The sequence below is a fragment of the Sinocyclocheilus rhinocerous genome, unplaced genomic scaffold (assembly GCF_001515625.1).
Source record: "Sinocyclocheilus rhinocerous isolate Xijiao unplaced genomic scaffold, SAMN03320098_v1.1 scaffold256, whole genome shotgun sequence".
In the NCBI taxonomy this organism is placed as follows: domain Eukaryota; kingdom Metazoa; phylum Chordata; class Actinopteri; order Cypriniformes; family Cyprinidae; genus Sinocyclocheilus; species Sinocyclocheilus rhinocerous.
In genome coordinates, this window is record NW_015632036.1 from 575,005 (window position 1) to 590,640 (window position 15,636).

General features: G+C 39.5%; 2 protein-coding genes across 8 annotated transcripts in view; both read right to left on the reverse strand.

The window, feature by feature from the left end:
* LOC107742126 (protein scribble homolog) overlaps positions 1-5,515 on the reverse strand; it is a 119,966-nt gene extending 114,451 nt beyond the window's left edge. For 2 of the 5 annotated variants that reach the window (XM_016555016.1, XM_016555017.1), the window contains exon 1: positions 4,296-5,514. In XM_016555016.1, coding sequence (XP_016410502.1) covers positions 4,296-4,454 — 159 coding nt within the window. In that variant the 5' untranslated portion in view covers positions 4,455-5,514. Of the gene's footprint in view, positions 1-4,295 lie in introns of all 5 variants that reach the window. The other 3 variants (XM_016555020.1, XM_016555019.1, XM_016555015.1) reach the window with 2 other exon arrangements.
* Positions 5,516-6,750: 1,235 nt separating this feature from the next.
* LOC107742128 (poly(U)-binding-splicing factor PUF60-B) overlaps positions 6,751-15,636 on the reverse strand; it is a 15,935-nt gene continuing 7,049 nt past the window's right edge. For 2 of the 3 annotated variants that reach the window (XM_016555022.1, XM_016555021.1), the window contains exons 5-12: positions 14,139-14,189; positions 12,791-12,952; positions 12,003-12,095; positions 10,921-11,134; positions 10,410-10,600; positions 10,072-10,189; positions 8,046-8,308; positions 6,751-7,467 (exon numbers count right to left, since the gene is read on the reverse strand). In XM_016555022.1, the coding sequence (XP_016410508.1) occupies positions 7,168-7,467; positions 8,046-8,308; positions 10,072-10,189; positions 10,410-10,600; positions 10,921-11,134; positions 12,003-12,095; positions 12,791-12,952; positions 14,139-14,189 (1,392 nt within the window). In that variant the 3' untranslated portion in view covers positions 6,751-7,167. The remainder of the gene's footprint in view (positions 7,468-8,045; positions 8,309-10,071; positions 10,190-10,409; positions 10,601-10,920; positions 11,135-12,002; positions 12,096-12,790; positions 12,953-14,138; positions 14,190-15,636) is intronic. The other variant, XM_016555023.1, reaches the window with a different exon arrangement.

Genomic DNA, 15,636 nt, shown 5'->3' on the forward strand with positions numbered 1-15,636 from the left:
TATATCACTGTATTTCTGAAGGAAACCGACTGTCTTCAGAAAATTGGATGTCATTTTCATTTCATCTTGCATGTAATGTCTGATAAAGCAGCGTTTGTGAGCAAAGCGCTGCTTTGTGTACAGCCGTTACCGTGGAAACCTTGATCTCTACCACTCCAACAGCGCCTCCTGCTGGCAGAGAATGAATTTGCATATATATATGCCGCCACAAATAATAAATAAATAAATTCAACTGTATAAGTTTCACTGCAATTCATGCTATAATCAGGGGTGAACATAGGGCTGGACAATAATTCAATATCAATATGTATCGCGATATAATTTTTTTCAATAACGGTGATATGATTTTTAAACACATTTCCGATATTTCGATATACATTACCAGTGTTTCCCATACATTGATTTATTTGTGCCGTTTGACTTCGTTGAATAAACATGAGCACTGCACGTTTCAAAATCAAAAAATGTCGCGGGTGTTTTATATAAATGTATCTGTGAAGGGAACCGACTGTCTTCAGAAAAGTTTCAATGACATTTTCATTTTATCTGATAAAGTAGCATTCATGAGCAGAGCTGCTTTGATTACAGCCATTACTGGAGAAACCGCTAGTTCTATCACTCTAAAAGCGCCTCCTGCTAGCAGAGCATGAGTTTTCATTTTAAATAAGCCCGTCTCCAGCAACATTTCCAGTTTTTGTTGTTCAATTTTTTTGTTTTCTGCAGCAACTCGGAGCACTTTTCATACCCTTTTTTTCTGGCTGAAGCACATTTGTTTCAATCTATAAGAATAATCAGCCTACACTACCAGTCAAAAGACTATTATATTTTAAAATAAAAAGGGAGTACTAAATACAAATAGAATTATTTTATAGTAAACTTAAAAATAAAGTGCTAATATATACTTCTTTTTTAATTTTTTTTATGAATTTTCATCATTTTCGACCTTAAAATCAGCAGGCTTTTATTTTGGCGGGTTGCCGGCAAGTAAGTATATGCGCTTCCGGGTTTAGCGCTGCCGATTGAAGAGCGTCAGTGAATGAAATGTCACAGTTTTGCATTGTGTTTTGAAAACGGCAGCGGGTAGCCTAGATTTATGCTTTCAATTTGAATAGAAATGTTATACAGTACAGTTTGTCGATCTAAAATGGTAATTGTGCATTAACAGCTGTCATCCATGTCGATACGCAAATGCGCAGTCAGAACTTATTTATACAGCGCATTTTTTATTTTGGTCGCGCATGCGGACCTGTTGACCACTTATGTGCACCCCAGGTTATAATGTTAGAATTAAAGTACAATAAACATAATACATATGCACTTATCTGTAAATGCAGTTATTTTTAAGCGGTTGTTGACAAACTATCTAAAACGTGATTTAGGCAAAAAAAAACAAACAAACAAACAACAACAATAACGTTACCACTCTAATGTCTAGCAAGATCTGTGTGTGCAAAGGTTCTGCGCGATCCTCTTGTTCAATATTCTCGGGGTCTGAATCCGGCTCAAATTGATATGGCAATATTGACACCAGCCTTAACTGTACTGGAGCAGACGGAACTTGCTGCTTTGGCAAGGGGAGGGGCAGTACTGAAACACCGTCTAAGCCGTTCGCCAATCACAACGCACTGGGACAGCTAACCAATCACAACACATTTCGTTTTTTTCGGAAGGCGGGCCTTCATCAAACCCAGAACTAATCGAGTCGTTTGTGCCAGGATGGGGAGAAAGGTATTGTAATAATGTAAATGATGTGAAAAATAATGCATTTTTCGAACCAACAAGCATGAGCGCATTTTCTAGTACACCCCCAAAACAAAATCAAGACTTTGTAAAAGAGCATAATAGGACCCCTTTGATATTTTTTCGTGAAACACTGACACACTTTTTCAGGATTCTTTGATGAATGGAAAGCATTTATTTTACAAAGAATCTTATAGGCAACAATGTAAATTACTGTCCCCTTTGTGCTATTTAATACATCCTTGCTGAATAAAAGTATTAATTTCTCTTTTTCTATTAATATCTACTGATACCAATAAATAAAAAATGTGTAACAAATTTTCTGTGAACTTTGAGTAAATGTGTTGTAACTACTGCCAATCAACTGTTTAAAGTGTTCATTTAAAGTTAGCAATTGTGTGTGCAGCCAACCTACTATTAAATTATATAAGAAAAAAATTGTATTAGGGATATATCGGACATCAGCCAACACTCTCCCTAAACCTCTGTATGAGACATATCAGTCGACCACTTCTAATGCTCCAGACCTCTTTTTTCAGACATGAGCTGCCCTGAATTTTCATTTCTCTTTCACTCTCTCTCTGCCACAGGGTGAGGGGAAGCCATATGCCAACTGTCTGCACACAGTATTCACACACATACACAGACCTCCAAGCTCAGGGCCTGATCTGTCCGCTCGGATCAGCTATTCCACATCACGGTCAGAGGATCCGGTGCCGTTCTGTCTAGCAGTGTTAGTGATGCTGACTGTAGACTGACTAACACAGATTGAGTCTTCTGCCAATGAGGCTATGCTAACAGTCCTGGCATTATACGGCCTACAGAAGAGCTATTCAAATTAGTTGTCAATGGCATACAGTAGTTTTAATGTTGAATCAAGCATATTTGCTTATTTTGCTATCAGTGTACTTTAGGGAACGCTAGCTCTGGCAACCCACCAACAGTCTCTCGTGATTCTTATGAGCGGAAGTAAATGGAAGTCGTGGCCTAATGGTTAGAGTCAGACTTGTAATCCAAAGGTTGTGGGTTCGAGTCTCGCACCGGCAGGGATTGTAGGTGGGGGGAGTGAATGTACAGCGCTCTCTCCCACCTTCAATACCACGACTGAGGTGCCCTTGAGCAAGGCACCGAACCCCCAACTGCTCCCCGGGCACCGCAGCAAAAAAATGGCTGCCCACTGCTCCGGGGGTGTGTTCACGGTGTGTGTGAGTTCACTGCTGTGTGTGTGCACTTTGGATGGGATAAATGCAGAGCACTAATTCTGAGTATGGGTCACCATACTTGGCCACATGTCACTTCACTAAATGCTCAAGGTAAAAAAAAATACTCCTTGTGTTTACTGTATGTAGAGACTACTGGACTTGATTCACAGCCAAGTCAGCAGGATCTCTTTCTCTCATACACACACACATTAACAGAACACAGAGGAAATCCAAATTAAAAGGACAAAGCAATCAGCTTTTAGCGTTGTTTAGCGCCAGATGTGTAACATGCTAAAGTGACTGCCCCCAAAGGAGGCTAGACTGTCAATTTTAGACAGCAGCCTATTTTGCCATTTCTTCATTTTTTTAAGTGTGGGACAGAGCATATGGCTTGCAACATCTCACAAAATCTACAAACAAGGCATCAAATAGACAACTATACTATAGACAACTGTTATTTCAACCTCAGTACAGAATAATTCCCACAACTTTTGAACAATAAATTGCCATTACTCTTCCAATTACTTTTCCAAATGTTCAGATTACTAGATAAGAACTTAAAAAAAAAAAACACTACTGACAAAACCAGTATGTTTTTTCATGCTCTGGTCAATTTTGAGCTATTTTGTATTCATACCATGTCTTCTGTCAGACTAGTGAAAGGAAAACATGTAAAACACATTTTAGCATTTAATTTAATACACTTTATATAATTGCATCTGTAGATTTCAATTACAATATATATCTTTAATGGCTGTTTTCTCAAAATGAGCTTTTTTCCCTCATGAGCTGGTCAGTTGCACTTACAGTAGCACATACACAAAACTTTCCAATTTTATTCCAATCCAAGTTGTTGTTTTTTTTTTTTACAGAGGGCTTTGTTCATACATCATTCTCCTGATTTCTATAACATTTTATTCCTAAAAATGGTAAAATGTCTTTTTTTTCTGTCTGTTGACCGTATTCCCCTCTGCAATACCAATACCTGAAATACCTTTAACTATTACCTTTAAGTATTATGATATCTTTTAATTCAAAATTTAAGCTATTCACCGGTGGTGTCTTCCCCTAAATCACTTTATAGAGACTGCACCCACAAATACACCAAGAGAACACAAAAGAGAAAACTCCTAGCCCATGAAACATCTTACAACTAAACAAAGTGACTTAAATTTCCCTGATATTTCAAGCTTTCTATGACCGTGGGAAACCTTGAAACGAGAGCCACGGTTTAACCACATGCATGCGTGTCAACATCACAACAGCTACAGCTCTATGCATAATTTACCATTGAGCTGGCAAGCAGAGATACATGCACGAAGCCGCACGTGAGTGTAAATAGCAGCGTCTTACCTTGGGCAGCTCTCTCAGCTGGTTGGCGTCCAGGAGCAGTTCCTCCAGACTGCGGTTGTAGCGGAATATCTCATCGGGCACCGCAGTGAGCGAGCAGTGCCGCTTATCCACGGACTCAACGTGACGGTTACACCGCCACAGCGGGATACACTTCAGCATGTCCCGGAGCACTCAGCCCCTCCGCATCGGGGACTCACTCAAGCAGCCAAATGATGGGAATTCAGGCTGGTCCTGACGCGTCTAACTCCCTGGCCTTTATCCACCAAACCCAGTCAAATAAAAGTCCCTGTGCGAACGATTCTCCTGCAAATGTACATTAACTCCAATGATAGCAGGGGACATCCAGATGATCAGTCCATTCAGCTTTCCATTAAATATCTCCTCATACACAAGCCGAGTTACTCAGCAGATTCACAGTTTGGTTCAACATAAGCCGCGTGAAGTCAATAAAACACACATTTTATGTGCCATACACAGTTTTGCAGCATAAACAGCTCCTCGTCGAATTACACGAGATTATGTCGGAATAACGTTAAGTGACTCCGCGTTAGCATGGAGAAGAAGCGGAGCTTAAAGATGCCAAACTCATTGGTTCATGTCACGCGCTCTTTTATCACACATGTTTTGTCTTGTAATAATAAAATGAGGTCCAATAATCAAACTACATCGTGCCCGTGAGGCTGCTGTACACACGACGGTATGCTACAGCTAACTGATTAGCCAGCTGCAGAGCGCTATAGACCACCAACCGCTACAAAACACACAAGCCAGCCTCTAAACAAAGACAAAACAACTCGAAACTACTTACAGACGCGTGTGTCGCTGAGATGTGTGAGATATGCGAGGGCTGTTATGATGAGATCACAGCAGCAACAGGCTGAGAGCAGCAGGCCGGTTGTGTGTGTGTGTGTGTATGTATGCATGTATGGGAGGGGGCTGATCTCAGCCGCTCCAGAGACACTCCACCGGCTTTGTGCTCCTCTACTGCCCGTCCTGATATCAAGTCCGGACCGATCCGTCACAAGCCTCTCTATCCTCCTCATATAGCTGGTTAGCCTTAGCACGCGCTCGACGCCCTTCCTGGGCTTTATCTGCCGGGGAATTTCCTGCTCTTGTAAGCGAGTGTGTGGAGGTTCTGAGTTAAGTCAGGCTTCAGTAGCTGATCAATTCCCAGCTCCGCCTCACTGTTGTTGTGAGTCTCTCTGAGCGCCTCTCACACTCCACAACACACAGCAGAGCAGTGAGAGATTCCTCCGGATGGCGACCTCTAGGAGTCTGGAGGAAGAGGAGAGGGAGCAATGAAGTCCAGCTAATGCACGTGCGCCACCCTGCGGAAAGAACCGTGTGGTTGGAGCTATTTTTTATTACCACACAAAACCTTTTTTTTATGTGATAGTTATTTCATTTGTCTTCTAAAGAAATTATGATCAATACTATAAATAGTTCATATTGTTCACAAAGACAAGTATATTTGTTCTATTTACATGTACACTTATCTTTAATTTTCTAAAGTAGCCTAACCAATTTCAAATATTGAAATGCCTTAAAAGATAACATTCTACAAAACTAATTTGATCTCTCTCTCTCTTTGTGTATGACAAAGAGACAAATGTGTATAATGACATGGGTACTACAATGTAAACATGGTTTATGAGGACACTTCCTGTGTCCCCGTAAAACGAAAGGCTTAAAAAACATACAAAACTGTGTTTTATGAAATTCAAAAATTGCCAGTAGTTTTCAGTAAGGGGTAGGTTTAGGTGTAGGGTTGGTGTAGGGCGATAGTACAGTATAAAAACCATTATGCCTATACCTAAAATATTGATGTTTAATTTAAATCAATTTCTCACTTAAAAATGTCTTTAAGCCTAACTATTTGGACTGGAGCAGTAATACACTTCTAACACACTCTGACTGTATGTAATACTACACTTTGAAAGCATTGCATGTAAATGAGTTATGACTAAGCAGCCAGCTGGGTTGGCTTCTAGCACTTTGAACATACTAGAGCAAAGGCACTCTGAATTCTAAGCATCTAAACTTACACTCACCGGGAGAAAACAGCCAGGGATGAGAAATATCCCCACTAAACACAAAAGCATACATGTTTTAATATGAATCAGCATTAACATGCTAACAACATGCCCTTTAGCTGGTTTCAACCCTTGGTCAAAAAGTTCATACTCATAGTTTGATAAGTGATACTCTACATAGTATCTGTATACTTAGTTTTAATTTCATAATTTTGTACACAAATGGGCAAATGCTAATTTTGTGCAGTAAATGCTAAACTCCAAACATTTCCTGGTACGAAATCACCAGCAATTATCTCAAGTTAAACTTTTATGTTCTACTGTGCGTATAATGGTGTGTGTGTGTGTGTGACGTACATCAGGGAAGTGCCTTAAGCCTTAAGACCTCATCCAACCATCCATATTAAAGACTGGGACAACACTGCATATTAGAGAAATTTATTGTTTTGGTAAAGCCAGAACCAATGTCACCAACACAATGTTTAGGGTCTGAACACAATGTCAGTGGGAAAAAAGTTGCCATTTGTAAAAAAGTAGGGTGGGAAAGGGGAAAATTGCATCTTTTCTTCAAAATTACAAAACAAAACCCTGCAAATAATAATGACTGTTAAAAATGTAAATCTTTCACAGCAGGTGACACAAAGTAAATTTATGAGGAGCATGTTTTTTGTCCTAAACTAAATCCCACCATTGGGATTTTTCCAATAATATTATTACTATCAACATCAATAAAAAAATAATTACAAGTTTCAAAGAGGCCCGGATCTCAAGCAGCAGTGATGAAAGCTGAGTGAGTTTGAGCGCCAAGAGACAAGGCCAGTGGCCATTTCAGGACAGTCTTATGCGGAGAGGTCACTGATATTAAAACGCTCTTGATCGTACAACTCCGCAACAACCTTGCGACCTGCAAACCAGCGGTTGTTAAGAGCCTGGATGGCCTTGTTCATTTCATCAGCATCGGAGAACTCCACAAAGATCTTCACTATTATCTCAGCATCGTCCTCCTCACCCTGTCGTTCCTGGTAAATGATAACCCGATTAACAGCACCATACTTCCCACATTCCTCCATCACTTCACCTTCCAGATCATCGTCAATGTCCTCTGGGCCCACCATGTTGCGCAGCACCATAACTGTTGACTGCATATGGGCAAAGAGAGGTAGAAAAAAAAGAGGTAAACTGAAGGATAGTTAACTGAAAAATGAAAATTCTGTCAATTTATTCACCCTTAAGTTGTTCCAAATATGTACAAGTTTCTTTCTTCTGCTAAACTCAAAAGATATTTTGAAGAATGTTAGTAACCAAACAGTTGATGGTCTTTATTGACTTAACAAAATACTATGGAAGTCAATGGCTACCAGCAACTGTTTGGTTACCAACATTATTCAAAATATCTTTTGTGTTCAACAGAAGCAAGGAATTCCTACAGGTTTGGAACAACATTAGGGTGAGAAAATAATGACAACAATTTCAGTTTTGGGTGACTAATTTAATAACTAATTTAATTGCCTTTAATAACATTTCTGAACTTGGCTTCTTTGCAGAAACTTTTTATTTGTTCATTTAATGTTTCCTGACAGTTGTCAAAAATTAGATATATGAAACTTTTAGGTCTTTTTTTTTTTAAATTATTGCTCTTAACTTACTCTCAGGACTTTGACCAATTTGCAATAGTGTCTCTAATCTTTAACATCCAACCAAGGTAATGCTGTCTAACCTTTGACTGCATGACTGTTTGTTTTCCTCCACTTGCACTGACACTTAGCTGCTCTAGTTCACTGTCCTGTCCATTTCCGACTGGCGCACTCTGATCCTCAGTCCGCCTGCTGTCTTCCTCTCTCTTCACTTCTGTATGTGTTTGTGCTGCAGATGTTGGTGTTCCTGCAGACGCAGATGTTGTGACTGGTGGGGATGCTAGTACTGGGTTGACCAAACCAACCTGAGGGACTACAGGGAGAGTGGGGCGAGCAGGTGTCACACCTATCAAATGGATAACAGAAGAGACATGAGTGACTCAGATAACATTTCTATCAATTTTTCATTTTACAGAACAATATTAGAACTTCTTTTAATTTTTATGATAGCTTCAACCAGCTAGATTTTCATGATTCTGAAAGTTTGCTGTAAATAAGATGCTGTAATGGTACCTGTTCAAACTAACACACAAATGTTCGGCAAGAATATTTGGTCCAATTTTAGCATGCGGTAAAAAAATTAAAAAAAACAGCAGGGCTGAATGAAAATGCAAATTCACACTCTGACAGTAGCTGGCACTTTTAAAAAAGCAGAAACACCCCAGATTATACTCATGCAAAAAAAGTGATGCACAACTTTCCATTTCTGACCCACCTGTCAGAAAGAAAAAAAAAACTATTTATATTTTCAATTAGCTGTTCAGATTTTTGTATTTGCTATGGAGTTTATCAAACAAAATCAACAAAAGTACAGAAAAAGAGATCCAGTTCTGGATTCTTTCTCTGATATTCATGGTCACTTAGCAAAATACTTAAGCTCAAGTGCCACCAAGTTGTAGTTTTATGTAACATCAGAGACCAATAAAATTACCAAAAGCTTGAATCGTACTGGTTGGCAACTTCACTGGAGAGGACGATATAGAACCCCTCTCTGTAATAAACTTGTTGCATTGATGGTAGGGATGCACCATTACTGATATCAGGCCCGATACTGAGCTCCTGTACTTGTTAAAATGCTCAGATACCAAAGGTCATTACCACACAGCATGTGAACAGTGCTGTGTTCAGACAAAGAAACACAGACAACAGAACAACAGAGAGCAGAATGAAGTTGTTAAGAGATTAAGGATTTCTATGAAGTACATGTAATTAATATAATGATAAACATACAATATTAACGCCTGTATAGCTGATGACTGATTTTTGAAACAAAAATATTAGGAGCATTCACTATAGACAACATTTATTTTAAATGTCAAGCATACACAACTTTATTTAAAGTGAAAGTGAAACTAGCAGCCTGTGTGAAATGCGCTAGGCTATGCTTGTCTATCTCATTCTGCACAAATACAAATGTGTGCGCGCATTGGGCATGTTTTGCTTGTTGACATTAATTGCATTACATGAGTCGCTTTGGAATATAAGTCGCAGCACATTTCTTACATTTCAGAAAATATGTTCATCACTGTTACAAGATCTATGTATAGGCTAACAAGTTATTCCTTTCATTTTTACAGGAAACGGTTTGTGATTACAGTACTGAGCAGTACTGGGCAGCAATGGAGCAGCTCTAAATTAAAGATGAAGTACCATAGAGCAAAAAAATGAACAAACAGTGAAAGTAACAAAAGTTTGTAGAATACATTTTAATGGGCATAATTAACTGTGAAAATAACTGAAGGAAATATCTATTTGCTAAATGAACTAAGACAACTAACATTATTCTTTTGGTTTCTTTACCCAGTATTTTTTAAAAATCACGAATGCATTGAAAATACAGGTATTGGTACTCGGTATCCGTAAGTACCAAAAAATAAAAGTATCGATATCGGCCTAGTTCTGTGGTATCAGTGCATCCCTAATCAATGGCACAAGAATGTTTATGTTGGTCTGAACAGATGCATTAACAGCTGTTCGCTCAAACAAATGTTATGTAAAATGTTATTCACACTGAAAAATCATCTTGATGTGCACAGGCCTTCAGGGGGGTTAAGATTTCAATTCAAACTGCATTGAGCTTCAAAGATGTGTTCATTGATTTTTGCAGACCTGTGATTATGCCAGGGGCCTGGGCAGCCAGTACGGCCTGTGGAAGTCCCATGTGCTGACTGAGAATGTGTGCTGGTGAAGCGAGAGAACCCAGCACTGTTGCTCCAGCAACAGCCTCCTGCAACAGCATCAAAACAATGTGAAAACTTGTTGAAAATGTGAAATTACAGCTTCCATGTCAATGTGAAATCCCTGATCAATCATATGCATAACACAGCTGTAATTGCATCAGCACATCAACAACAACTTCTCTGAAAACTACCAAATCTCAGATATACCAATTTTTCCTATAATAGCATTAAACTAGTGTTCAGCTTGATCTAAGGTTTAATTCTCACCTGGGCAGTGATCTTGGCGGTCGCAGCAGCAGCCGCCACAGCTGCAGCAGCAGGCAGACCTCCAGGGGTTGTAGGTGTCAACAGAGGTATGGGAGGAGTAACAGCCTTCCCCACTCTTAGGTACTGACCTCCAAGGTCAAACAGGTTCATAGACGAGACGGCATCCAGCGATGACTGAGGCTTTTCATATTCTACCCATGATGAAATGGAGAAAGCATTTCCTCAATCTAGGCTTACAATAAGTTTTCATATCTCACATTTCTGGAAGCTTTAGGAATCTGTCTACACATTTGATTCTTGCATTACTCTTGCATACTTCAACTGGCCATGTCTAAATAAAAAGCATGGCACAACTCAGTGAACTTCACTTGAAATATCTGGATCTGGAAAGACATCTCATTAACATATGATGCTGAAACTCTTGAAACGAATCGTCAGTTGCACAAAAGTACAACATACAGCAATGACTCATTCTCCACATAGGATTTACAGTGCTTTCTAGACGGCTCACCAATAAATCCAAAGCCCTTGTGCTTTCCTGTGGTGGGTTCCCGTGCCAGCATACAACTTTTAATCTTTCCGAAGGCCTCAAAGACGCTCTTAATGTCTTCGTCAGATAGATCAGGGTGGATACAGGCTACATAGATTCGGTTGTAGGCACGTGCTTCCTCTGCCAGTTGGTCGATGATAGGCTGCGCCTGTCCAATGTTACTTGGCCGCCCCACCTACAGTACACATACCAGCACAGGGGCCACTAAGTGTAAGTGTATGAAGGAATGAGTGTGTGCTAGTGTATGTAAATGCAAAAGTGGTTGAGAAAGGAAAAAAATACCCTGAACCAGTCTTAAAAGAGACTCAAGTACAGTAAAAGATCAAATATAATGCAGCTCAGCCCTTTAACAAATAAAGTTATCAAAAGACCTTTTCTCCAAGCTAGCTATTTGCATACATGTAAAATATGTTCCGAGACCCAAGGGTCTCAAATATCTATGTTATTTTACAAACTCGTGCCAGAATAGAATCAAAACATAAGTGAAAAAAATGTATCGATGATAGTACTTTAACATTAGCTAATTCTAGCCTATAGCCATAGTACTGGTCACTGTGAGAGCATGGATGTGTTAGATGACAAAAAAGTTGATTCATGAATGTAATATGTGTCTGTGATTGTTAAAAAACAGTTTTTGGATTGGTGGTGTCTGTGCTGCAGTTGGGGCGGCCAAGCAAACACCAGCCAGGCGCAGCCCATCATCAGCACATCCCGGACAGAGAAGAGCCTGCCTCAAACAAACGCTCCCTCTGCAGCTCCTAGAGAAACGGAGCTCCGGAAACAAACAGTATGACAGTATGGAAGCATGGCATTGCATACACTCACATTCAGGTTAGAGGAAAGATACGCACATGAAGACGAGAGTACTTACTCAGGTAACACACACAAACACACAACACAGATACTGGCAGATCTACATTAAGTCTGCTGACAGCTTCTCTGAGTCATGCACACACAAAAGCAACAAAACAGAAAAAAATAGCTCACTGTCAGTGAGCTGTTAAAACGGGAATTTAAGGCTGATTGTCCGGTTTGTAACCCACCTTAATGTTCCTTCCACCCAGCATAACAGAGTTCATCTGCTCCAAGGCCAGCTGAGCTGCTTCAGGAACCTCATACTCCACAAAGGCAAAGCCCTGAGACAGAGTTATCAATGTGTACAAGGTTTACATGCTTCCTATGAGATCAGCCTTTAAGAACACGGTGAATCTGACAAAAGTAAGATTCAACATTGATAATAAGATGGCACCAAATCAGCATATCAGAACTATTTATTAAGGATCATGATGTGACATTGAACACTGGAATAATGGCTGCTGATGCAGCTTTGCAATCACAGGATTAAATAACATTTTTAAATATAAGGCATTTTTTTAAAGTCACTAATTTACAGTAAAAAGACTATAATCAAACTGTTACTTATTGAACATAAACGTACAACAAAAACCACTACTGATTGCAAATGTATTATTTAAAGGGGTCCTATTATGCTTTTTTATGCATTTTCTACAAATCCCGCTTTGTGTGTGTGCTCAAAAAAAAACATTGATCAGAAGTTTAAACTGACAAGGCTTTAGAGATAGAGAGGATAATCAAAAACAAACAGATATTTTGTTAGTTGTTGTTGTAGGAGATGCACACGAAACCTGCATGTTTATGCTTCTAGCCAAAAAGGGGAATTTTACAGCCTGGTATAATAAATTATCTGTGTGGTATTTTAAACTGAAACTTCACAGGCACATTCTGAGACTTACATCTTGTAAATGAGCATAATAAGACCCCTTTAATTCATTTTGGACAAAATATGACTCAGAACTGGCTCATAGCATACCTTGTGTTTCATGGTGACAGAGTCCCAAGACATATCAATGCTCTTAATGGGACCAAAGGGGGCGAAGGCCTGCCGGATGGTATCTTCCCCCAGCTCATAATAAATGGAGCCCACATACACACGGCACATGATGGCCAGAGCTCGCTGCCTCTGTGCTGCCACCTGGTGGTCATGAAAGGAAGAGACAACAATAGAGAAGATTAGCTACTGAACAATAAAAAGAAGGGGGGGAAAAAAACACAAAGCACCAAAGACAATGAGATCAAATATAGCAAGTGATTAAACGTTTTTTTAGCTTCTGTTTTTGTACTAGTTCCCACTTCTTTAGGTCCTCTATGCTTACTCATTATTTACATCACTTACCATTAACGACAAGCACAGCAACGTGAATTAGGAACATGTGGCACAGCCCCTTCTTACCATTTCGAGAGTGCTGCTTGCATGTTTCTAAATTAGTGTGAGTGCTTGCAGACTATAACATGTAGAGTTAGAACTGACATGAATTCTGTCAAAGAATAGTTAACATGTGAAAGTAACCCCTTAGCACAACTAAATACCCTGGGGGTGAAATCAGTTCTCTTTTCATGAGGTGAGCTTTTGGACTTACATATCAGATCACTGTTGAGGGAGAATCAGCACAAATCTATTCGTTTTACACTTTTAAGTCCAACCAAACAACACTTTTATCATTGTTTAATTATTACTTATCATTCAAGTTTTGGATTGCATGTCAGCAAAGTACGAAAGTATACGATTACACACAAGGTTTAAAGTTTAGGCAGATTCAATTTGGATTGTCGTAGTGACCGCTAACCCTCTTTTACAGCAGACAAAGATGACATTTATATGCCACAGCATATTCACAAAGGAGAAATGGATCATCCACTCCATTCACAACACACAATGCCCACAAGATTTCTTAAGACAAATGGATCTTCAGGTAGAAAAATAAACTTCAATCAATGAGCAGTGACATGAGGGCACACACACAGGTGGCCATGCAGTGATTCAGAATGGCAAATATGTCAGAAAATGAAGAATGTCCTGTGTAATTGTCATACTAAAAGTCCTCTATTCTGTTCCTGTAATCTAAAACATCTCCTAGGGTATTCATTAACACTGAAACAGTACAGTCAGTTCATGGAGGTAGTTCATGTTATGTCATCTTGCATCCTGCTTAATAAAATGTGAGACCAAAAACAAACATTTCATTCACAACAAAGCCATGTCTGCTTTTTAAATATGCTGCTGCAAATGTCTAGTGTATCAGGCCAATGGCAGTTAAAGAAGGGTAACGGTCATTATGCCAAAGCGCGTACAGAAGGTAAATAATAGTTAATCTATTGACCGATTGTAAAGATGAGAGAGGATCTCCAAAGCCCATTGTCACTGCTGCCATCTGAAACACAGTAAAGATGGAAAAGTGCTGAAAAAGGTTAGATATCTCTTTTATCCTTTGCAGACAGACATAGTATTCCAGACAGTCTTTCTGACTGGACAATGCCTCCGAATTCAACTTTAAACTGTGCCCACCTCTTAAAAACACCACTTAATTTGACTGAAGCTGACCTGAAACATTTCACAATTAAAGCAACAGAGATACTAATAGGCATTACTTTCCACAAAGGCAATGAGTAGGCTGCTCAGATTTTCCATCTGTTCACAAAGTCAAGAAATAAACTGAGCATAGGGTTGTGTAGGTTTCCTTTGGATAACTCATCTGCTGTTGACTCTTCGGACATCATGATGTCTGCTTGGGTAGTGCAGTACATACTGTGTCCAATTTCTAGATTTAAAGATTTTGATCAAACAGAAACACACTTAATCTAGGAGTAGCAGTAACAAGCAAGAATCCCAGAAAAAGCAGACCTCAACCAAACTGGCAGAGAGGGAGGGCAAATAAAATAATGCATGATGAGTTATTCCAGTGGACTGTTCCAGTCTAATCTTGAGGCTAATCTGACCAAATAAAAAAAGAGCATTCACAAGACTTGTGATGTGTGAAAGAAGAAAAAAAAACGCAGACAACCTGACCACCTAAGTGTAAAAACTTGCCATTATCAATGGGAATTTAAAGGGATAGTTCACCCAAAAATGAAAATTTGATGTTTATCTGCTTACCCCCAGGGCATCCAAGATGTAGGTGACTTTGTTTCTTCAGTAGAACACAAATGAAGATTTTTAACTCAAACCGTTGCAGTCTGTCAGTCACATTACCGCCACCTATCTCTCAAGTGGACCATTGACACTCCTAATTGAGATTGTAGATAGAGTGTCAATGGTCCATTTGAGAGATAGGTGGCGGTAATGCACTAAGTCTGCGTCTGAGAATGCGCTCAGGACAGTTCGGACATTGCGATGAATCAGAGGTAAAAAATTATATAATTACTGTTCAGTTTCTTGCACAGACCGATCGTTTCGTGTCTTTACACATCAATGTATCGTCACGAGCCGCAGGGTTTAATTTGGTTTTGTTTGTGTATGTTTTTTTATTATATAATTTTTTACCTCTGATTCACGCAATGTCCGAACTGTCCTGAGCGTGTTCGCAGACTTATAAGTACATTACCGCCACCTATCTCTCAAGTGGACCATTGACACTCCTAATTGAGATTGTAGATAGAGTGTCAGTGGTCCATTTGAGAGATAGGTGGCGGTAATGCACTTATAAGTCTGCGATCCGCCGTAAAGCAAGAAGAAGAAGACGCCTCATGCGCCTGCTGTTGAGAATGCGCTCAGGAGGACGCGCCGCCGCTCAGGACAGTTCGAACAGTTCGGACATTGCGTGAATCAGAGGTAAAAAACGATATAAATAATGTTCAGTTTCTTGCACAGACCGATCGTTT